At 38.2% G+C, this 24,504-nt stretch overlaps 2 protein-coding genes across 5 annotated transcripts; one reads left to right on the top strand and one right to left on the bottom strand.

Moving 5' to 3' along the window:
• Nucleotides 1-1,122: 1,122 nt before the first annotated feature.
• On the top strand, nucleotides 1,123-20,217 carry LOC112454763 (calcium release-activated calcium channel protein 1-like). Of its 4 annotated transcripts, none has more exons than XM_025016327.1 (4): nucleotides 1,123-1,521; nucleotides 15,276-15,475; nucleotides 18,895-19,023; nucleotides 19,637-20,217. In XM_025016327.1, the coding sequence occupies exons 2-4, from the start codon at nucleotides 15,308-15,310 to the stop codon at nucleotides 20,162-20,164; spliced, it is 825 nt and encodes a 274-aa protein (XP_024872095.1). In that variant the 5' UTR covers nucleotides 1,123-1,521; nucleotides 15,276-15,307; the 3' UTR covers nucleotides 20,165-20,217. The 4 variants fall into 4 exon arrangements, with proteins under 4 accessions (XP_024872095.1, XP_024872092.1, XP_024872094.1 ...); XM_025016324.1 differs by lacking the exon at nucleotides 1,123-1,521 and adding an exon at nucleotides 4,895-5,446; XM_025016326.1 differs by lacking the exon at nucleotides 1,123-1,521 and adding an exon at nucleotides 11,731-12,019.
• Nucleotides 20,218-21,757: 1,540 nt separating this feature from the next.
• Nucleotides 21,758-23,954, bottom strand: LOC112454765 (MORN repeat-containing protein 3-like). The gene is made up of 3 exons (XM_025016330.1): nucleotides 23,084-23,954; nucleotides 22,238-22,530; nucleotides 21,758-21,972 (listed from the first exon to the last, which is right to left on the bottom strand). Exons 1-3 carry the CDS (start codon nucleotides 23,257-23,259, stop codon nucleotides 21,758-21,760), a joined length of 684 nt encoding a protein of 227 aa, XP_024872098.1. The 5' UTR covers nucleotides 23,260-23,954.
• Nucleotides 23,955-24,504: the final 550 nt, after the last annotated feature.

Here is a 24,504-nt window from a genome sequence, read left to right as displayed (position 1 = left end):
CGAAACTTCGATTAACTTAATCAGCGATGAGGTCAACCTGTAAATTTAGCTGTAAAATTTTGAAGTTTCTGACTCTATGAATGGTATTAAGTATGATCTTAAGTACGATCTCGAGACGCTGTACGGTTATTTCATGGTTGCATGGATAGAATTTAAGACTGCCTATAGTCAGATTTAAAGCGATTTTGAATATAAGATTGGATTATGAATGTACCGTTTGCCTTGTAATCCGTCTAATTCTTATTTTCATGTTCAAACAAAATAAAAAATTGACAATTATACCCACTTTTAATGAAGTACCGCGGGTAATATTTAATAAATCAATCACCGAATAGCGATACACCCTGCATTGTTGTATTAACGTAGAATTATTAATTTTTAGCTGTTTATAACCAACAGAAATAAAGATTAGATCAGGAACAATGATTTTACTTTGATATATTTACTGCCTCGTCATTCATCTTGCGAGAGCGTCTTGTCATTCAAATACGAATGACACCAAATTCTTGTGAGAAATCTCAATAGCGCAGAGTGATGTTGAAAGACGGCATAATGATGCCCATTTTGGTCTATTGTTGTCTATTAGACGTCCTTAGACGTCGCTATCGTGTCACTGTCTACCTGAAGTTTTTACAATGAAGATAATGAAGAAATGATGACTTCAACTTCCGAAGTCATCATGTTCATTTTCATGAAATTGGGTATCATTTGTAATTTACATGCTCTGCAATTGATGACGTCAATGTATCAAGCAATATTCTGCCGATTGAATTAATCGTCAATTTAAAGTTAATCGGAGAGGCCTTTAGTCGAGGCTGTCCTAAGGGCGATTTTTAGTTTCACAATTCGCCTTTTAGTTATAATTCGCACTCTAATCTTTCTTTCTGTGCGTTGAGCAACAAAAGAAAAAATAATTCTATCCATGTTAACGAAACGCCAAACGGTAGAGGTATATCATTCGACAAGTTAATCGCTCGGTTAAGTTAGTCGGAAGTTAGTTGGAGCCATCTTAACACGTTGCCTCGAATTGTAAAAGTATAAGCGCCGTATGACGGACAGTATGACGCGCAACTGCAAGTGTGTGTGCAAGTGCCGCGCATCTGTCTATATATCGCGGGTACTGGCCGTTCGGGGTGGTTCGGGGGTTGCGACGAGGAACTAAGGAAGGTCGCGACGTGTGACTGCTGACGTTGACGTGTCGATCAGCGAGCTCGACGTGGTGCGAGCGCGGTTCCCTCAGTTCCCCGTTCCCAGACGGTTTCGACAGTTTTTCGCGAGTCAGCTCCAAGTCATTTTCGCGAGGCGGACCGAGGCGCCTCGCGTGCGACCGCGACCGACCGCGTAGCGAAGCATGCGAATCGGACGATCGTATCCCATCGGCATCGTCGAACGCCGTCGTGTCCCACGGGAAGGAGGAGCAGGAGCGAGCGAATCGTGCGGCGACGGCGACGGCGGCAGGGTCGATACGTTGACTTCAAGGGCGCGCGGATCACCCACGCAGGGTCGCGGGCCAGCCTTTGCGTAAGTCAGATTCCTCGAAAATGATACACCCGTTTTGTACTATCTGGTGGACACAGGCATGTGATATATAAGACGATTGACGTGGTAGCCTGATAGCTGATAGCTCACGAAACGGATGGAGTTTGCCGCATCGCGATCGGACGTATAGGTTATGTTTCTCTGATGTAATTTGACGACGCTGGTTCAAACATGTAACGAAGGAAAGGGAAAATGTGCGTACGCGTTGGAAACTGATTTAGAATTTTTATGACTCCGTTTATTATATTATTTATATTATTGCGATAGCTAAAATGTTTTATACATTTTTATAATTAATTTTGATATGTATTTTGAATGATATACTCGGAAGAATTAATTAAATTTGTCGTTGTGCATGTGTGATTTTAATCTGTGTGATGCGGTGGAGTAAATATATGTTGGAGTTCATGCGGCTTTTTAGCATGAATATGAAAAATATTGATCTTCCATGTATCCACAGACTTATTTATTATGCATGCGTTTAAAATGTTTTGAGAGAAAGAGAAATAGAGAGAATGTTTGTGTATTTTTATATCAAATTTCGTTTAACCGGTTTAACTAAAATATTCTGTGATGCATTCAAAGTAGACTGCTGTTTAGCGAAAATTTCACAGAAGAGAGTTTATTTATTCCAGTTCTTTTTGTGGCATTTGGAACTTAAAAGCTGTTGACGAAGAAAGAGATTTTAAATCACAATTTTTTCTAAACTTTTTTGCGGGTGAAGTTTATTTTGCAACGGAATTTTAATGCTAATTTACAACTTATTGACCTATACTGACATGATATTTTGGCAGACGAAATTTTTTATTTAAAATTTTAACATTGCGAAATTAAATAACGAAAATAAAATATAACTTAGTTTGCATTTTAAATAATAACTTCTTTGCTACATCCATGAAGAACATAAACATTTTATTTTTTTCTTCTATGCCTATGACGCAGGTGTTCTTATTTATATACTAATTGCAATCATAACATTAATAACATTACGAATTCCAAATCCAGGAAATATCGTTTGATAGTTATTAATATCTATTAATATCTTTAGCGCGATCAACAAAATTCCTCAACGATTACATCTTCACTAGATTTATATAATCTTTTAGAATACATAAATTCGAACGGGAAGACGTATACAGAGAGATTACTTTTCCTTTCACATTTTGTTGGTATGCGTATATAATTTTGCGAATTAAATAAGTTGAAGTAAACGCGAGTTCTATTTTTGTCATAGCGCGACATAAAACAAAATCACATAAACCTTCGCAAAAATTTGTAAACTTGACGTCAAAGCTGAAGAGTATTTGTAGACATGTCAGAAACTCTGACATAAATACTCGTCAGATTAAATAACGACGCGATTTACGGATTTAATTACGCAAGAGACCTGCGTCTGACACACCCACTTACAATCAATCATCTCGATGACATAATATTGATAAAAAAACACCCAGCGCTGCTTCGGGAAAAATTCTACTATACAATGTCAGGGAGTTCTTACCATTCTTAGGGCTGGTTGTTCCAGCCTGTTGCTAAACTACCTAATAGTTAAATCATATGTATGCCTTTGTTTATCCTTTACATTGGACAAATATAGACATGTGATTTAACTATCAGGTAGCTTACCAATAGGTTGGAACAACCGGCCCTTACTATTGTTCCTTGATCCTTTCAGTTTAAAATAAGAACTTTTCAATCAATATATCAGATTCGATTAATTGGAGCAAAAAGTGACGAACGAGGAACGTTTACAAAATTGTTCTCGTTGATTTTGAGATATTTTTATTTTATCACCAAAATTATTTACTAGATAGCTGTTATTTGAAAATCTTTCGTACGAAACGATACTTAAGGGTGTCGGGGTAGTTAAGAGCGATTGTTGCCGATGTTAATGGTGCGTTAACTCGGCTCGTAAAAGCTAGCCGGGTGGAATGGAGGGTGTCGGCAAAAGCAGCGACAAGAAGGGGTCAAATTAAACACTCTGCAAGATTTAAGCCAATGGATACGGTGACTATCGTCGCACCTGACGCTGATCGACTGCAATATTGATGCAGTCAGATTTTTTCGCAGGCTGATTGTGAGATATAATACTTCGTTGGGCTTAAAACCCAATGGGATGTAATTTCAATTGATCTCGACGCATGAAATTGGTCTCTATATTTATTCGTGACCAACAACTGATTATGGCTCGTTGGAACGATTGAATCAATCATTGGAAACGATTAAATTTCTACGAGTTGAAATTTCGATGCTGTAAACATGCGGAGTATTCTTCACGCCAGTTATAGTAGCGTACATGTATTTTTATAGTTTTGCAGCATTTTTATCGTTTTTTAATTTGTTAGGAAATATTCCAATTTCAATCTCAACATATATGTGATTATTTTTATTTGTATGTACGCAACTCAGAGGAAATATTTCGTCCTGACGCTATCGACCCCTTTTTAAGCGATCGCTTTTTTTTATATAATTATCACGGTGTTATGACGTAAAGCTTGAACTTCGATATTTAAACTTTAAACGATAGATATAGGGCTGCATTCTCCACTTATTGCTCACAACGCTCGCGAGCATCATTTCATCCTTGTTTAACATTTGACAAACAACAAGGATGAAATAATTCCACGAGCGTTGCGAGCGATAAGTAGAACGCACCCATATAGTTGCATGTGCACAAATAACAATATTTTTTACTGTAATATTTTTTTATCGAACCTCATTAACCACCAACAATGTCAATTAATCTTTTAAGGAGTGTGATTGGTTCTGTAACAAACTGAATTTTTAACGAGACCGTTGTCAACCAAGAAAGTTTGAAAATAATGCCAGGCTTCCCTTAGCTAAGATTTTCGGATCGCCATGTAACAGTTGATTCGAAAACAACCTTTTCTCACATCACCAAAAAACACCAAATAACAATTTCTTGTTTTATTAAATAATAACGGTCGAACTAATGAAGTTACAGGAAACAGCTCGGAATCGGCAGCTTACTTAATCGCGTTACTTTTGAAATCTGCCATTAACAATATTTATATCGTCTATCGGGATACCTCGTGCGTCTGATTGCATACTTATCGCGAGATAAATCGTGTCTCGCGGTGCTGAACGGTCCACTGCCGGCCCGCGTTGTTGCGGCAATCGTCGTCGATCTGCCGTTGCGCGCTTTCACGACGCGACGCGACGCGTGATAAGCGACACGTGAGAAAGACGGAGAGAGAGAGAGAGAGAGAGATTCCAGTTTTCTCGGTGACCGGTGTACCGTTGCTTTCCACGCTCAACTGACACGGCCGGGCCGTGGCTTTTCAACCGATACTCCGAACGAACGGCCTTTCGAGAGCAGCGTGCCAGTCGGCATTCGCGAGCGTAACGCGTACAGCGCGTTTCTTTTCCGCTCCGAGGGCGCGAAGCGGTTTCCGTTCTTGCACGGATTCCTGCGTTCCGCGAGTGTTAACGGGAGTTCCCGGGAGTCGCGCTCTTCCCGCTGGACTCACGTGGGCGATTCACGCGGTGTTTCGCGGCCCGATCCCCTTTCCATTTATCGAAGTAACGCGTTAGCGCGCATCACGGTAAAGTCGGTATTTCTGTATAGTTCTCAGTGCGAGTTAGTTTGGATTTCTCTGTGCTATAAATACCGAGAGGAATGATATTTATAATGTTTAATCGTGATAATGGAATTAAACGCCAACATGCGCCGCGCAGAATACATTTCCGCGTATCTATAAAATTTGAAACCGTATCGAAAAATTTTCGTTGTCATTAGTTTTATCTTCGATTTATTCGGTATACGAATAACTGTTGCTCGCGAGGCTCATTTCTAATTCCGAATACGTAGTTGCTAATATTGCGACCCATTTCGCGCTTTCCTTTGCGAACATGGAACCCCGTCGACGTGTTGATATCGGCACCTGTAAGTTCTTTAAAAATTCTTTAAAAACGATTTTATCTCTATTAATTTTACTTCTTCATTCATTTTGCTAAGCTCATTGGCTTATCATTAACAAAAATAAGCTCGATTTATCCGATATATCTGTAATTATTTATATTTTTAGTAATATACGCCAAGTTAAAAATGCGCTCGTCAAAGAGTTATAAATTTTCCGTTGAAGAAAAAGATTATCTACATATAATTGCGAATGTTTATCATCGCATTCTTATCTTTTTAGTTTACCTTGCATTGTTTCTGTGCAGAGTGCAAAGTACGTGTGTATATGTTTAGTTATCGAATGCCTTCGCAATTTTTTAAGATATCGACGTAACAACGTCCGGTTTCGTGAAGGTAAACGATAGTCGAGAAGTTTAGTCGCTAATGAGGCACAGTGACTTTGCGAAAGACTCGCCAATTGGAATTATTACTCGTTTCTCCTCTCGTTCGAGCCCGGCGTTGAACAAATTTTCGTTTCGGGTTTTCCTCGGTATCGACCTCGAGAGAAATCAAAACAGTCCGCGACTGTATTCTCGTGTCTGTAAGTTAAGCGCACATGTACGAAACAGACTTTTTAATCACAGCACAGCTTGTATAATTGCTCATAAGTCGTGCAATAACAGGATACCGCGAATAATAGGCTGCCAACGTAACAATAACTCACGTACTCGCTACTCTGTCCAGTCATCTTCGACGCGAAGACAGGAGTTCCCGAAAAATGGGCATTCTTGAGTATATATAATGGTAAACGTCTCTGGACGTTGATTAATCGCGCGCGAAGAAAGAACGGAAAGGCCTTAATTAAGATTCTAGGATAACACCACCGCTGTAATAAATATCACCTCGCATTTATAATCTACGCCATTCCCATCTCGCGTTGCACTTCTCCTGAACTGGTATTTATTGCAACCTCGCCGGTATTATTATTTATCCTTCCGCGGCCTCAATTTTCGAGATTGTGTATCGCATATCCCGTTATGTTTCTTATGTGAGATTATTTTGAGGACGAAAATAGAAAATGTTTTGATTAATTTAATTATGTGCATTGAGAAAAAAACATTTAGATAAAAAAATTATTTATCTAGATTGTTGCCAAGAGCTTATTTACTTAATATAATATACATATTTATGCAGAATTAGGTAGTTATTTTTACTTAATTTAAATAAATATATTTAATTCTAAATAAATATGTGTATAAATATGTGGGTATTATATTAAGTAAATAAGCTCTTGGCCACAATCTAAATAAATATTTTTTTGGATCTAAATATTTTTTTAGTGTGGAAGAAATAAAAAAATCGTTAATTTACAATGTTAATTAGCAATTAGTCAGTCAGATAGATAAATATCTCATAAATGTCTTTTATATAATAAATTATTAATTCAAGGACAAGAGAATGTACTTTTACGTCATGTTTCCGCGAAAGAAAGAACGTATCCTGGTGATCCGAGCCTCTTTTAACTATTAGGTATTCAGCGCATTGACAAATATAAAAAATTAACAGTCATAATAATGACACGTGAATCATCGTCGCGTTCACGAGAGATCAATTAATGGCATTCGGCCTTTTTCGCTGAACGATCCCGACGATCCCGTCATCTCGCGCGAGAAGAACTTCTCGACAACGCTGTTTATTGATTCAGGCTTCGACGGGTTTTCACAGAAAACATCGGCCGCGTAGTATCTACGAAATTTATTTATAATCGATCGTAACCGTAAATCATCTGCAAGTCACGACAACACACTGATCCTGATCGTTTCGCTTACTGTCTGTTTTAAGTAATAACATTGAACGCTTTGCCTATTAAAAATACATAAAATAATGATTCAATAGAAAAAATGTTATTTAAAGAAAATATATACAGAGTATATACAACATACATATATGTAAGTAGCCATTCCTTTTTACTTTTTACTTTACGTTGAAAAGGATAGACCAATAAAGTTCAATTTAATACTTCTAATCGATTAACTCTATTTGTGAGCCTAAGCGATAGCTTGTCCAGTCGAACTATCGAGTACGCGCGTACGGAACAAAAAAATTTGAGCTTTATCTCGCCATAATTCTTTTTAACTTAAGAGAGATAAAAGGAAGGCCGTTATGGCCATTTATTTCGAAGGCGAGATTAAGTGGGGCACCCCCGTAACATTTTTGCAAGGAATGCATCTCGGTCTTTCGTTCGTTACGAGTAGGTGTCAAATAGATCAGACAGGCCGCGCTAACTATAACTAGGCTACCGGGGATGCCCTGACCCTGACTACCCACGGCAAACGAACGTATCGTCTTCATGGCGTAAAGAGTAGGCGACCGCATCCTGGACGGCTGCCATCGGGAGATCTAAATAGAACTACCTACCGTCTTTTCCGACGGCGGGACGACCACTTGCATGCGGCCGTTTCAATAGATTCCGTTCCATTGCGTCGACCATTTGCGCGAGAAGTGCGAACGTCTCATTAACCGATGGATGAATAACGATCCTAAAACTGTAGTTGCGCATATAGCGTGGGTGCGTCCCCCATCCCCCGTTTTAACCGCAAAATGTCTACACTGCTGAACGTTCAGACTACTATTCTGGTACAAAGTGGAGCGCTATATGCCTGCCAAATGTACGTTACATTGTATATGAAATTATTTTGTTAAAATAAGAACTGATGCATCTTGACAGCATGAGATATTATTTCTCCATGCATGCGGGTTCCATATGCATTTTTTTTTTTATTGTAAATTTTGTTTTAGTTAATGATGCCGAACTATTTAATTTAAAACCTTTGACCTTTTACTAAACTTTAATAGCACATTTAAAATTTAAATCAACAGTATATTTCAATTGTCAAATTTGAACTATTGATAGGACTTTTTATTTTTATTTGCGTCACCATCTGCGTGGTTATCAGCTGTTTCTTTCAGTTGCTTCAGTTGTTACTGCTAAAGTTGTTACGTGAATGAGTAAAGGAAATTTGATATTCCAATCTAAGGAGAGAGGTATATCAAAAACAAATTGCGAGAACGAGAGAATAATAAAACACATCGAGACAATATTCTATAAGCTTAGATCTGGAATATACTCTATAATCTATAACTTTCGTTATGTCTAAACCTACTGGCCAGTTTATTATTATGACAATCTAGAATTTTGAGATCAAATGGAAAAAATATTAGTCAATAAAATTTTTCGATAATTACGTGCTGTTCCGTTACTTTTTTATCACTTCATTTTCCTTCTCATAATTTTATTTTTTATCGATTCTTCGAACGTGTTTGACATTTTACACACTAATGCGAAATGTTTGAAATCTCTTCTCAGAAAAAATATTGTAGGAAACCTCGAGAATTAATGAGAGCATCCGTATCATATTTCTAGCTGTTTTATAACATTGAAGTTTGAAATATCTGCGCAACTCGGCGAAATAAAATTATCTTGAAAATGATTGTTTGATTAGTTATTCGAACTACGTATGTCGTTCTAGGACACGGATAGGAAGTCGGCGTATAGTGCTGACGTGTACTATTGTCAGGAGTCACGAAAACATATCGTTTTGTAAAAAATGAAGAAATAATAACGTATTTTTTCTGCTTTTGTGTGTGTTAGACCTTATAAATAAAAGTGCGGGCACACACGTATGTGACGTAATGCGCATTTATGCTTAAACGTGCCACGTGCCTGTCAGAAACAAAGTCGGGTAATTTGTGGAAAAAGATATCGCGTCTATGTAATTTATATGATGGCGTCACACACGTGCCCACTTAGTATAAATGCAGTTTCGTAATTTCTACAAAGAAACATACGTGCTGTCAATGAAGCTTGACGCTCCCAAACCTCGATATATATGCGCGAACTTCGAGCTGTGCAGATATTCGTTTGAAGAGCGATCATGTATCAATCGATTAACGCTGATTTATTTAATTAAATCGAGTTATTTAACTTGCGTCAAACATAACATTTCGTTATGTAGATTATTATTGACTAAAAAAATTCTCAGTGTCCATAGCAATCAAAATGAAACTCTCCAGTAAAAGATGCTTTGTGTTTTAGATATCTGAATTTGCTTGCAGCATTTCTATTATATTCTTTCTTTTTTTTTTTGTTAATAAAGAGATGGAGTTTTTAAAAGTTGTATAAATCTTACTGTTTCTATGTATAAAGCTGAAGTATCTTAAAAAATATGGGTTGGAGAAATATCACGAATATTCATATAAAAACGGACTAATGTTAACTGCGAAATGTGCAAGAGAAGCGCTAAAAAGGATATAATTGAAAAATGTATATCTCGCAATGATAAAAAAATCAGCATAAAATTTTATATGAGTTTTAAACTTTATTTAAAAAGATGTGAAAATATGGCCAGTAGAAAAGACATAATTTAAAGTAACGACGAAAACGTTCTAAAACGTTAATTAAAACATTAAATTAAAATTAATCCGCAGTAATGTTCAAGTACCTTTTTAAAATGATATTCCTCGATTATTGACTGATATTATCATGATATTATCGATTGATGAGTGTAAGAAATAAAAATCAATTTATCTTAATATGTAATTAATATTGATTTGTTCGAGTCTTATCTTATATATTTAAACAGCAAAATTTCTACTTAAAAATGTTGCTTTCACACAGACAGCAATATAAGAATTGAATTTGAAATGTCCGCTGACATTTTCATGCTTTACCGGAATGAATTCCGCGAACATTTTTTCCAGATAATATCGTTCGTGATTTTCGCGATCTATTACGACTAACAAGCAAAAGAGTCTTACTCTTTGTCTTTTTTTTCCTTTTTTTTAGTGCTGCATAGTGCACAAATGAATCTCGCGACGTGATATCTTGCAAGAACGTTGCGTCAACACAAGGAATAATACGTTTTCGTAATCATAACGATGTCTGCGCCGTGAGCATATATAGCAAACAAAAAAGAAAATTATGTATTTCCTTCCTGTGCTACCTAATTACACCAAGTATTATCTTATTTTCATTTTATTTCTAGTATTTCAGAAATATATACGAGTGCATATTTAAAAGTACAAGTTTACGTTATTTTTACACGTGTGTCCGTTACGTATAATCTACATTTTATACGTTTGCTATTATTTAAAGTATCGCGCGCCGCGAAAAAGTTACGCAAAAAACACTCGAGATCTCCGCGAAAATATTATTCACGAACGCCATTATTCTTTATATTATTAATATTTATAAACTGAGAAAAAAAATATAAGTTGGTTCAACGAAATGTTTCATTGCGGGGTGCCAACGAAAGATGTACTTATTGCAATAATATTTGCTATTGCAATGTTAACATCATAATTTATTGTTTCAACATCATGTATTATTCCTTAGATATATATTTTTTCTGATTGCTAAAACGTAGTCTTTTATCAAAAATATGCTATATACATAGTTGGAGGATCTTTGAAATACAGGTTTAGATGGCAAGAAAAAAGATTATAGTTAATAGGACGTATTTACCACCAATCAATTGCGAATTTACTTTCACAAAATGAATACAGTTGTCGCAATAATTTTTGTAATTGATAAGACATCGTAATTAATAAAATTGCATTATTTTACTTAAACATTTATTTATTATTTATTTATTTATAGTATATTTTTCAATAACACAGATGCTATTGAATCAACAATTTTTTTTCTCAGTGTATTTATACATGATATCGGGAATGAGGCAACGCGCGACAAACATAAAATATGAATTAACGCGGAACGGAAAATATAATGTGTAGCGGGAGAACCGCGAATAAGAGGATTGTTACTGAAACCGCGAATAAGAGGTCGTCAAGGAAACAATCATGTCCGAACAATGGCAATAATTCATCTTATTTTCTTTTCTGTCGGGGAACGTGTCTTTTTACTACAGCAATAATATAAGACTGGTCGTTATAAGACTGGAGAGAACGGCTTGTTAAGTGTATTCCAAACATTGTGATTGTTCATCCGCAGATAAGAAGCATATGAATGAACGTCTCTTTCCATATCTGTCTCGTCGAGAGATACTCCGCGGATCGCCCTGCGGTTATTCCCCGTTACGTATGCGATCTTACGTCGCATTGTGTCGGAGATCATAAGAATGTTTCCTCCAACACGCCATGTCACCGCAATCAAACGGTTCGCGCGTCGGCGGACGGCTGGTCGTTCGGCGATCCTCGGCCGGTCTCGGCGGCGCTCGGCGATCTTCGGCCCGCTTCGGCCGCGTTCGGCGTTGTGTTGGCGCCGCCGGCCGCTCGCCTCGGCCCGTTGGCCGCACTCTCGTTCATCTGGTTCATCAGTGCGCTGCCTGCGCTGGTCGGTGTCCTCTTGTGATTATCATTTGTGTCGCGCGTCTTTTTAGCTAGTGCGCGCACGAGCGCGCGCGCTCTAAATTTTCGAACGCGCGAATGGTGTGCCGGAGTCTGTTTTGACCGTGTTCTTGACGTGGACCAACGATGCGATAGCATCCAGGAGAAAGTGACGCGCGCCGAGAGGAGGACCGACAGAAGGAGAGCAGAATGTCGAGCTTTCCGTCCGGCATGATTTCGCGACGTTCGCCGATCAGTGTCCCGGGAATGGTAATAAAAGAAAGAATAGACACCAATCTCTTCCTGATTTATCTTGTCACGTCGTCGTCGGCGCGCACGAGTGACGAGTGCTCCGTTCCGTGCGCGAACTTCCGCCGCTTCCGCGTTATCGTCGATCGCGGAAGAATAAGCTCGTTGTGAGGACGATCGCGGTTCGCTGCGCGCGAGCGACGATCCATCGTATGTCACCGTCACACGGTCTGCGTCTGCGTTAATCGCGATTTAATTCCGTACGCGAGCCGCAACGGCGGCGGAATCGTATACGTGGCGTTCTTTGGACCCCCTGTATTTTTAGTGATATTGGCAACGGCGCGGCCGCTCTTGGATGACGGTGACAACGCGATAACTGTCTTTACAGTTTATGCGAGAAAGCGAAAAGAGACGCGTACGGCCGGCCCGGTAGATTCGCGACCGACCGAAACTCGCCGCCTCGCTTCTATGTTTGTCCCCTCCGATTCGCCGCCGTCCAGGCGGCAGGGTTAGTGGTTACGTATATATCGCGATTTGTTGTATGTTGGTACCACACCAGTGGCGTAATCAACGGCGGTTGGGTCAAAGTGCCGATATGTCAGCGTGTCTGCGATACAAAAAAAAAACGGAGCAGTGAGCGGCAAGTAGAAAAAAGAGGAAAAAACCAGATACGGATCGTTAAGTTGATTATATGTATCGGTGGCGTATGTATCTCTTTGTCTTATGCCTCGTTTGCTCACGGCACGTATTATGCGTCTTATTTTGTAAAATAGTTACCGAACTCGACGAATTAAGACGTAAAATAATGATGTTGTTTAAAAGAATCAAGAGTTTTTCCAAGTATTTCTATAATACTGTAAAAAATCTTAGATATTTATTTAGTATAAAAAAATGTAAACGTACATTTATATATAACAAGAATGAAAGCTTTAATCTGCATAAATATTAAATACTAAATATTTCTAGATTTATAAAAAATGTGAAATATAATTTGTATAAATGTACATTTTTTGTATAAGTGTGTTTAATATTTGTACAATGGAAATGTATATTTTCATTAAAAATCGTATAATTCGACACAAACGGTTATCGTAAATCGTACGATTTTTTTCGATCGTATTATTTACGATAATTAAAAATATGAATTTTTATATAACATGTATGATTTTCATACAACGGAGATGTATATAATTTTGTACTTGTTGCTTGTATACTATTTATTATTATACTTTTTAGTGAATGAAGAGATTCAGATACGTCGATTATACGCCACTGTGTACAACGGCGACAGAATAGGACGATTGCACGAATACTAAGGGCGATTATCATTGCCGGTGTGAGAGACGCAAAGCCGTTTTAAATGAATCAGCGTTTAAAATTGTAATCCCTCCGGGCGATAAAACGTATTTGTAAACCACCACCTAGATGTGACTCTCGCGAGACGAAACAATCTGAACGGATATGGATATATGAGAATGTAAGGCTGTTGGTTGATTACATCAAACCTATTTTGTTTTTGGTTATATTTGTTCCGATATTTTTTTATTTTTAATAAAATAGACTTGCAAGGGTTCATATCTTAAGAAAAATTTAAAAAAGTAAGTTTAAGAAACTTTAACATAGTTTATTTCTTTGTGTCATGCGCGGTTTGTCGATTAAGTTCCGCTAATTCATCAATTACCACCGCGAAATTTTCAACGAACAATCGATATTTAAGAACAAAAGAAAGGGAGAGCAATATCTACTTTATATCGAATAATCTTATGAAAGTTGAGAAAGTTGAGTTCTTGCTCCGTTTGCGTCGGTATAATTTATCTCCTGCTTCGAAGACGCAGAAAAGACTTAAATTATTCTTTCAAAATTCGAAATAAGTGCAACGCGACTAAAATAAAATAGAAATATTACGACAAAGAAGAAGAATGTGTGTAAAATATAAGACATATATTAATGTTTCCTCTTTTTAATCACCAGACACACAGATTATATTTGTAATCATATATTATAAGAGATTATTCCGGTAAGTTCGTATTTTTCGGTACGTCCCGATTATTTTCTGCTCCAACTAATCGCGTGGTCAGATCGGCGATCCTTTTCAACCAGCGCTCTCTGGTTTGACCCAGACCGCTTTCCGGCGAGCGCGGTGCATTACATTTTTCGACCTTGCGCGCGTGCTACAAAAACGTATGTGGCGACGAGCGCATTAATTTACGTTCACTGGCCTCACGTCGCGGATTTTCAATCGCTCCAGTTACTGCGATCGGCCGACAAAGCGTACGACTCGCGTGAGCAATTGGCACGTTCGTTAAAGCAAATCAAGCGGCGTGTCGCGTTTCGCGATACCGCACCGTCGACAAATCTCCGCCGCATTCTTCTTCGTGAAACGCACGGAGTAAATCACGTAAAGAAAAATAATAATAATACCAATTTTTCTTTTTTTACGACAACACTGATTGAACTTTTTTTTTCAAATTTTATAGGTATGTGAGTGTATGATCTTCGTCTTATGAGCGCCAGAAGATCTTTATCTAAGAAATATAAACGATCAGTTGAGATTCAGTGCCGAACTCGAGGCCCGATATAGCAGACGAAATTAATGATCGCAAACTGGCGAGTGAATCAAGGACATATACATATGCACACATACATATATCTCTAATTACATTCCTTGGCGCGCTATAAAATGTAGGACACTTCGGCGTCTCGTATTTCGATTTTATCTCACGTGGTTTAAATTGATGTCACGTGAAATCGAAAACGGAGAGGATACCGGGGCCGTCATCTGCATGTCAACAGCATTGAGTTATGTCAGCGACAGCTTTATATTTCACTTCCTTCAGCGCGCGTTTACTGTCGTACATCGTTAAGAATTACCGTGCGGCTTAGATAAGTGATGATGAGAATAATCAAGATTAATGCGATCTAAAATAGAGAGGAATTTTCGAGCTCCTCTACGGGAGGGAGCGTTACTAATCGTTACTTCTGCCATCGGTCTAAAATCGAGATAATGAAATAAGACAGACACATAAAATTCAAGATGTGTATACATAATTATAAATATTATAATATTATATAAATACACAAGAAAATATATTAAATAGCAAATGCAAAACGTGCAGCATAATTTTCAATAAAATTTCCAAGATATTTTTTTAGCCACTCGAGAAATAAAACAATCGTATTACTGTCCGTCTTCTCGAGCGGTCGCTTCTCCGTAATTGCGCGAGCGCGCGATCGGAAGGCCGATTCATTCTTCTCATTCATTCCGGTTTCGTTGCAGCTCCGGACCGAGCAGCGCAAGGATCAAGCCTGATGTCCGTATGGTCGACCAGCACCGGGCGCAATTCACTGTTTGGCGCGGAGAGCGGCGGAGCGGTGCTCCCCACTTCGCACTTGCCGACCCACGTACACGTGGCGCACGAACACCTGCGCAACGCTGACGGCCACTGCTTTCACAAGCCGTTCCACGATTACTGTCAGGTCGGTAGACTTGCCCCCCAGCTGATCCTTTTCCACGGCAGCAGAACTCCTTTCCTCCTCATCCGCACCGCGCCCGCACATCGCACATATCGCACGCGTATCTTCCCCGTCGCCGGTTTTCGTTCTGTACTGCCGCCGCATGCCGCTTCGATATCTCGCGCGCGCGTCGCTTTCCATTGTGTCATTATTATTCTCGTTCCCGGTACTTACTTCGTCGTTGATTTGAGTTAATTGATGTTTTTTTATTTTATTGATTGCCGAGAAGATCGCAGGAACGTTAAAGATTACGTAGTTCTCTTGATGGCTGAGAAACGATCTGTTGTTAGCGTATTGAAATGTTGTGTTTTAAAAGTATAATGATATTTGTACGAGATATAAATATTTCCGATATAAATTGTGAATGGCTGCGTTGCAACATTCAGATAAAAAATTGTCTACTTCTGTATAGCGAATATATGAAATATTTAACATTTTAAAAATAAATAATTACATTTATTTATTTATTTATCTTTTCAAGTTGTATTTTTTTTTTATTACAATGCTAGACTGAGAAACGTATTAACATATGTAAAAGTAGAGTTCTCTTGATTTAGAATTTGTTTTTTATTACATATAGATTGGATTGAACAAATCGATAATTAAAGAGATGAATTAAATAACTATTAAGTATGTTAATTTTTTAAATTAGTGAACCAGTTGCGATAAAAACACTCAATTATTTTTTTTATCATTACTCCACAAAATAACGTCTAAATCACCCGTAAGCTTTCACCAAATCTAATTGTTGCGTAATTGCAGAAATAAGAGTAGAGAGTAATTGAGATTTTTTTAAATACATATATGTATATTTAAATACATAATGTATATTTTACACTTTTTTAAATCTTATTCCTCTATCAGAGGATTCCAATATGTTAGGGAGAAATTGAGAAGTGTTTGACAGTAAGATTGTGACTGTAAAAATATAAATTAGATTTTTGATTCTAGCGTACTTTTTCATTGCGCCTGTAATAATAGATCTGTTTTCTTCGTAGTCACAATATTGCCTTTAAACGCCGCTTTAAAACAGGAATTAAGAACGATATAAACAATATCGATTTTATAACTGAAAATCTATTGATATAAATATTGATGTAATTAATTAATTTATATACGTTATTTCTTTCTTGTAATGTACGTCTTTCTTGTAAAATGTACGTCAAGTACATTAAAAAAATTGATTTGTTTGATTGGTATTGAAAATAATACTGAAGTTAGTATATTGCCGAGAAATTATATTATACATATATCAGTACTACAAATATTTTTATCGGCATTTGATATCTAATACTGGTATAATTAAAGGCTTCCGGCGTTGTGGTTTTATAATAACAGAGCTATTGCCGACACCGGTATACAATTGCTAGCGAAACTATTTCGGTATTTCCAGATCTTACTTTAAAATAATACTGCGCATTACATCGAACTCGATCATACGGTTAGTCGATTGAGCATCGATGCAATACCGTCAATTTCTGCTTTAATTGCGTTTAATCTCGTTTAACGAGCGACAAATGCATTTTTAACGAGCGAGATGCCTTTTTAAAATTTTCTCCACTTATCGATTATACGTTATATTTTTTCGAACATCGCGGTTATATCTGACTTTGAGCGCGTAATTAGTCGCATATTCTTCAACTCTTCACTCTGCATGTGTGTTACGTACGTATTGATAATTATCCGGATGTCGTTCGTAACGATAACGTCGTAATATACCGTACTTCCTATTTTTTTTTTCTTATTTGCATGCCGCAGAGATCGAGTCGCCGAGTCGCCTTTATACTCGCAATTCACGGCAAAGTGGTTTTATTGAAAACAAAATATTTCCAATATCACTGAGATACACCCCCGTACGTTCGACTGTATGATGTAGATTGTAGACTTTAAATCATGTTAGTTAAACTAATCTTTGTTACGATAAGAAAATTTATGTGCATTTATTTCTTTGAGTGTGCCGCATGTTTGATTGCTGTGAGCTTATTGCGATACTATTAGGTAAACATACGTATCTACAAATATGACGCAAGGTACGCGACTTTCTCATCATATACGCAACCTCTTGTTTTTATTTATTGATATACCTAACGTATGCCTCGTCGTGTACGCCGACCACGCGTTTGTAATCACTTGTTCATTGTTTACGAGAAAAAAAACAGACTTGATGGAAGAAACGTGAATAATCCGTACAAGTCGGGCCGATGCAACTCGCGAGTAAGCGCGAATGCTCGAAAGTGCTGCCTGTGTACATTCATCAAGTTGTCGAAATACGCAGATTAACACATTGAGTATATCTCTTTCTTAGCTGTAAAAACAAACAAAAGACTGGCATCGTGTGACAAACGTGTTTCTTTCTCGCTCGCCAGTCACTATCTTCACCACGTATTCAAACTGACTCAATGGTAACATCTCGTGGATAGAAAAAGACAACTTATTTAATTATTGTCATCTTCACGTTCGTATCGTGTTGATATTTATTTATTATTATTGTTTAAATCGTCAGACTTACGAGAATACAGATCACACGAACGCCAAGAACCGAGAATATCTCGAGAGCGAACATTTCGCACATCTTGTGGCAAGATGCTTGTAAGTGTCGCGATATTTTGCAGTGGGAACACATCGTTCAGATTATTTTCTATCTCGCGTTACGTACGCTTTTTTCGCGACTTTTGCATCATCTTCTATTTAACGTGCTTGCGATCTCGTTAACTTTGGCCCCTGTCCAAACCGGAAACCTCAACCGCGCGAAGATCGGCGACCGCGAATCGAATCGAGTAACATCTTTCCGGCGTATGTATGAAACATTACAGCGAAACGGCGCGAGTCACGATGTAAAGTCCCTCGTGCATGCATCAGCGCAAGTACCCCCCCGAAACGCACGTGATGTCTTCATGTATGTGTACGCATGTTCATGCATGTAGCGTTAAGCGTATATGTACGTATTTCTTCTTCCTCGCCAGACCTCCCGCAAGACGCACGGCAGTCGATCCTGTCGATCTCGTCATAACGTATCAGCCGCCGCACGTCTCTACGTTTTTCATTAATTTTCCTTATTATTTGTTTCGTTCAGCACCCATTGGTTTTTTGTCCTACTACTGCGGGACTTTTGGCAAGTTCTCCCCCGTTGGCACCGACGTTGCCATCGATCTTCCGGTACGTGCCTCTCTTTCTTACTCGTGCTTAAGCTTCCACGTTGAGTTTACCTTCTCTCTTCCCTCCCTCCCTGTGAGATCGCAAGATCAAGTGTCGCAAGTGTGCTTTAGTATCCCTTTCTCCCTTCCTCTCCCGTCCCTCGGTGAGACAATGAGAACGCGAGATCGCGGCCCTTCCGTCCGACCCGAACTAATTTGCCATCTCCACGTTCGTTTTGTTCGCCACAGTCGACGATGTCGCAAGCGGGGGATGGTCTTCACACGCCGAGCTACTTGTCTTGGAGGAAACTGCAGCTGAGCCGCGCGAAGCTCAAGGCGTCCAGTAAAACGTCGGCCTTGCTCTCCGGTTTCGCTATGGTAAGAGAACGTCGCTCGCAAAAGCGTATCGGACCTTCATTTAGACCGTTTCCAACAGCGACAAGTTTTTATCGCGAACTCTGCGTTCACAGATCGACGCGCGTCCGCATCCTCCGCGATTAACTGATCGAGATAACTGTAATAGAGTCTATCGTTTGGTTTTGTAACCATTACACGGAAATGAAAAAAAATCCCCTGTGAACTGAAGAGCATAATTCCGGAAGCGATTTGTATTGTTTTCGGATTAAACGAGCTCACGCGAATACTTATCTCAATCGAATATCGCGCAAATAAAAGGTATTTACGCGCGCATATAAAATTGCAATACTCATTTTAATATTAAGTATTATTTAACATTAAATATTATCAAAATATAGATATTTATTTAAATATTTTTGGAAAGCAACTCGCAGTTTTGTGTCATACTTTTTCAATAAGTTTCACTTCTTTCCCATCGTACGCGGCGAGTTTGCGGAATCTAAATGCGTATTTAACGGAAAAAATTAGCATTTGTTGATGATAATTCTCGTTTCTCGATGACGTGTACGTCGAATGATAAATGCGTCGAGGTAATTCCCGAGACTGGATTAAGGATCTATTATACTGTTCGCAGGTCGCCATGGTGGAGGTACAGCTGAATGCCGACACATGCGTTCCACCGGAGATGCTGATCGCCTTCGCCGTGTGCACGACCTTGCTCGTCGCCGTACACATGCTGGCGCTGATGATATCCACGTGTATACTGCCGAACATCGAGGCCGTCTGCAATCTCCATAGCATAAGCCTTGTGCACGAGTCACCGCACGAGCGTCTACACTGGTACATCGAGATCGCGTGGGCATTCTCCACTTTGCTGGGCCTCCTTCTGTTCCTGTTGGAGATCGCGATACTCTGCTGGGTGAAGTTCTATGACATCTCGAAGGTTGCCGCCTGGTCGGCCTGCATAGTGCTGATACCGGTGCTGATAATATTTCTCGCCTTTGCGATACACTTCTATCGAAGTCTGGTCGCGCATAAGTACGAGGTCACGGTGTCCGGCATACGGGAGCTCGAGTTACTCAAGGAGCAGATCGAGTCCACGGACGTGGAGGGTAGAAACGGCGTGAATCTCTTGCAGACCCCGGTAACGCATATCGTTTGAATCGGTCTTCGGAATTTTCCCTGCCGCCGGAATTGGACTCGTGAATCGAGCGCGACAAGAATTTCCGCTCCGCGGAACGCGGCGAGAGAGAGAGAGAGAGGGAGAGAGAGATCTTTTATATGACGATGTGCTGCGATGAGTGTTGGCAACGTTTCTTGGAGGCCTCTGCCAGAAAAGGGAGTCTTTCGAGCGTGAGCCATTCGAAGAACATGACAGACAGCCGTTTTCTTCATACATATTGGCGCATATGCGCTACAGATGTTATGAAGATTCGGTCAACAGATAAGATCTTCCTTTTTTTTTATACGCGTGTTCTCTGTGATGTAAATTAGTATAAGCGCGATGAGACTTCGTTCGTCTGCACGATGCGCGCGTTACGAAAGCATCGTGTCGATTTTGGAAGGTAACGAAGTTCGATAACATCGTTATATATGTAGGCACAAAATACATTCCTTCATTCGCGTTGCGACTTAAAACGTAGAGAGAATAATATGTTTTAGGGATAATGTGAGATTCGCGTGTCATCGCCGTGTACACTGACCGGCAGGAATGCCTGGACATTTTGATATGTATATGATATATATGTACATGCATATGTATATGTATTATGTCCAGGCATTCCTGCCGGTAAAGCGTACAAAAGGCGATAATACAATAGCCTGAATTGTCGAGAACTGATTAATTGTGCGATTAATTGTGTACTCGAATGTACTTATCTTTTGAAAAATGCATGTTTATCCAAGAAACGCGATCGACTTTTATATTTCTTAAATATTTTGGCGTTATGACGTCAGACATGTATCGATAACGCGTTCTGTCACAAAAATTTTCCATCGCTGACACGAAAGTCGATATCTTTCTTAAATAGAGATCTAACTCGCAGTGACAGCAATTTCCCTTATCATTTTTCAACGCGCAAGTACATAACTCTCAAATACACGTGTTACGACTGCCGTAAAAATAAGGAACGATATGTCAGCAAGCGGCGAGACTCGGATGTACGCGACATCGCTTGAAATATTACAAAAATGATCGCGAATGAAAGTCGGGAACGTGTATGTCTTATTATTTGTATCCTGGTAAAAAAAAATTCTTATATTTTTTCAGAAATTTTCTAAAAATTTCTCATATTTTAGATTTATGAAAAATTTTGAAATAAATATGTCAAATTTTTCAAATACTTTCAGAAATAACCGAATGAGAATTTTTGGAATATTTCAGTATCTGTTTGTATGAAAATTTCCAATAAATTGCGTGAATTTCTCATATTCAGAAAAAATCTGAAATATTGCATTATTATTTTTATTTCATTATTTTGTCTGAGTTGTTTTAAAAAACATTCCAATTTGTATAAAAATTCTGAGAAAGTCTTAAAATTTTTATAGAAATGTGATTAATAATATGAAAAATTCATTTTTCCACCAGGGTACGTACCGTTTGGCGTGCAAAACGCGCTGATCGGAGTGATTGCCAAAATAAAAAGTCGTACGTACGAAGTTCGCCGCGAACGCGGAAAAGACTAGTGAAACATGAAACATGTATGTTCAAATCGATCTAGAGAAAACGTAAACGAGACGACGTGACGCAATATGATTATAAGTGTATCGCTGCTTGACCGTTTATCCTTGAAATGTATAATGTCGGATGTAAAGCTGGCGGTCGGCAGTCGACGTCCTCTATCGTGCTGTTCACGCAGACGTCATTCTCCCAACGACCCTCTTGCACTTGACGTCTGTCTAGGTGGTAGAAAACACCCCGACTTTCCTTCTTGCCATTTGTAAACTGACCCTCGTAAAGATTACCGTTTTCTATGAGGATTTTAAGATAAATATTTATGGGAATTTCTAAGTAGTACATAGCGCTTTGAACGAGGGACGGCGTGATTCCGAGTTCACAATGTTCGCGAGCGCCGAATACGAGAATAAAATCAAACACAAAGCGGGCGCTAAGGAAGATGTATCACCTTTTGTTCTATGTAATACGTAATTAAAAAGAAATTGATAAACATAGTCGTAAATTCTAGACATATATGTATATGTATACTCTCTTTTTTTAATTAATAATACTTGCAACCTTGAATAAGTATCCCTTCTCCATGATAACGATCGTTTAACCACGTGCCCTGGTAATATCCGCTGCCACACTTGTACCAAATCCGGCCGTAACCGTCCCTCTTGTTCTCCCGAAACGTGCCTTCGTAATAGCTGCCGTCCTTGTACCAATTGCTTCCAAATCCATGCTTCTTTCCCCTCGCCCAGTCGCCGGCGTACATTTTGCGCACCTCACCGTCTTCAGTAATTTTACTGAGGACGCCGTAGCCATGTCTCAGGTCGTTATACCAGTCGCCTTCGTACATCCAGCCGTAGCTGCGAAGGAACAATTCCTAACGAAATAGTGAACGAAATATCGCCAGCTTAGATGTACATGATCTCGCGGTCTCTAACGAGAAATTATGTATATAATATAGCATATATTCGATTATGATTTCAGAATTATATTAAATTGATACGCAAAGCAGGTATTCTATCCTGTTATACAAATAATTGTTGTTACATATTTAGCGAAAGAAGATCCTCATAATAGGGAAATTACAAATAGAACAATTTCTTTGACGCTCAGATTGTGTATCAATATTGTAAAATTTATAATTCTTGTTAATATCTTTTTTTATTCCTTATATTAATTGATATAATTAAAACATAGATATGCACTGCTCAATATTTTCATATAAAGGAGTGCAACACTTACATTCTATAAAAAAGATATAGAGAAAAAAATATCACGGTTATTGTTGTATTAAAAATAATAATTTTTATACGCGCGTTTTGCTGTATGTGTAGAGATATTTGGTAAAGCGAAATTGAGATTATTGGGCTTAAATGGACGATAAACTTTGAGGGAACATAATTTTCATAACACCTGTTGACTCCTATGCCTTTGCCCTCTCTCTTATCGTTTCTCCATTCGCCCTTATAGTGCGCTTTGGCGATACGTTTCGTCTCGGGGAAATATATAGCGTGGCGCCAGCCATTTCGCTTGCAAACCTCTGCTCGCCGTTCGCACCACGTGGTTCGCTGCGGCTTCAAGAATGGCATCGCGCCGAATATTCGTGAAGAAAACTTCTCAATTTGTCATTCCGCGAGCGATCAACAATCTTCACAGATCGAGATAAAAACTGCGTAATAATTCACGCCGTACGATGCGTTATAGTGTGTGTAAGAAGAAAACAATTGCATTTTATTTTGTAAAATATATTTGGTAAAATACTCGAAAAAACTTTAAATTTTCCTCCGTGCTTATTCGATATACGCTTTGTTATATTTTTTAAATTTTATTTTACGTATTTAAAACTATGTACTTCGCGTGCGTCACTGAAAATGTCTCAATATACGGATTAGAATTTAAGGACTCTTTGTATTTGTTATCTTGAATTTTCGTTTTGATTCCATTTTCGTATTCGAAAGTCCCAAAACCCTTTAAAAATAATTATATATTTGGTATATTTTCTAAAAAAAAAAAATTGGACGTAAAAAAGTTAACTTAATTGGTGGCGTTGGTAAAAGATTAGATGTTACTTCTCAGACAACACGCATGTCTAAAAGACATCTTCTCTTTTAATTTTATTTTGCACTTTCTTATTAGTTAGATTAATTACACAGGCCAACAAAAAAAATTTTTGTCAAGTGTTTTGTATAGATTTTCGGTTACAAAAACCAATACCGCATTCCAAATTGTTCAATCACGTCAGATCTTAAAATTATTTCGATTTTTTTAAATGAGAAATCAGCAATTTATAGGGAAAAAATTTATAATAAATCACTAATCGTCAATAAAGTAAAAATGGATAAATGTTTGATTTATATATATGATGTGTATTGCGGCAACAAATCTGCAATTAAACATGCGTGTGTTGGCTGTCTTGTATTTATCGCTCTGGCATCGCCATTCAAGGTAAGAATTCATAAATTATTGTAAACATTATAAAATTGACACAACGTTTTATTGTTATGATTGAAAGTATACGTACGTAGTAATGTAACAGATATTATTTTGCGCGTATAATAATATAATTAATATATTTTTGTCAATAAGGAGCTCCATCTCCGCGTATCGTCGGCGGTAAAGATGCTCCCATTGGCAAATTTTCGTGTCAAATTTCAATGAAATATTACGTCTCGCATAGATGCGGTGGATCTATCATCAATAATAGTACTATATTAACCGCAGCACATTTTGTGTCGCAGTATGTTACATATTTTGAACATATGTCAATCTGACAATATCTTATTATAGTGAAATATAACTCCGAAAATTTCATCGGCACAAGTTATATTTTCAAA

Source organism: Temnothorax curvispinosus, unplaced genomic scaffold, assembly GCF_003070985.1.
Source record: "Temnothorax curvispinosus isolate PA1 unplaced genomic scaffold, ASM307098v1 QBEX01005316.1, whole genome shotgun sequence".
Classification (NCBI taxonomy): domain Eukaryota; kingdom Metazoa; phylum Arthropoda; class Insecta; order Hymenoptera; family Formicidae; genus Temnothorax; species Temnothorax curvispinosus.
Note: the sequence above shows the minus strand (reverse complement) of the source record. Positions and strands in the feature narration are given on the sequence as shown.

Excerpts from the sequence above, each read along its gene's own strand:
- LOC112454763 (XM_025016324.1), top strand. The coding sequence starts at position 5,413 with ATGGAACCCCGTCGACGTGTTGATATCGGCACCT. Across the intron at positions 15,476-18,894 it reads CGTTCCACGATTACTGTCAG|TCGACGATGTCGCAAGCGGG; the intron begins GTCGGTAGACTT and ends TGTTCGCCACAG. Across the intron at positions 19,024-19,636 it reads TGCTCTCCGGTTTCGCTATG|GTCGCCATGGTGGAGGTACA; the intron begins GTAAGAGAACGT and ends TACTGTTCGCAG.
- LOC112454765 (XM_025016330.1), bottom strand. The coding sequence starts at position 23,259 with ATGCCATTCTTGAAGCCGCAGCGAACCACGTGGTGCGAACGGCGAGCA. Across the intron at positions 22,531-23,083 it reads AAAGGCATAGGAGTCAACAG|CTACGGCTGGATGTACGAAG; the intron begins GTGTTATGAAAA and ends GTTCCTTCGCAG. Across the intron at positions 21,973-22,237 it reads AGAAGGGATACTTATTCAAG|AAAACGGTAATCTTTACGAG; the intron begins GTTGCAAGTATT and ends AAATCCTCATAG.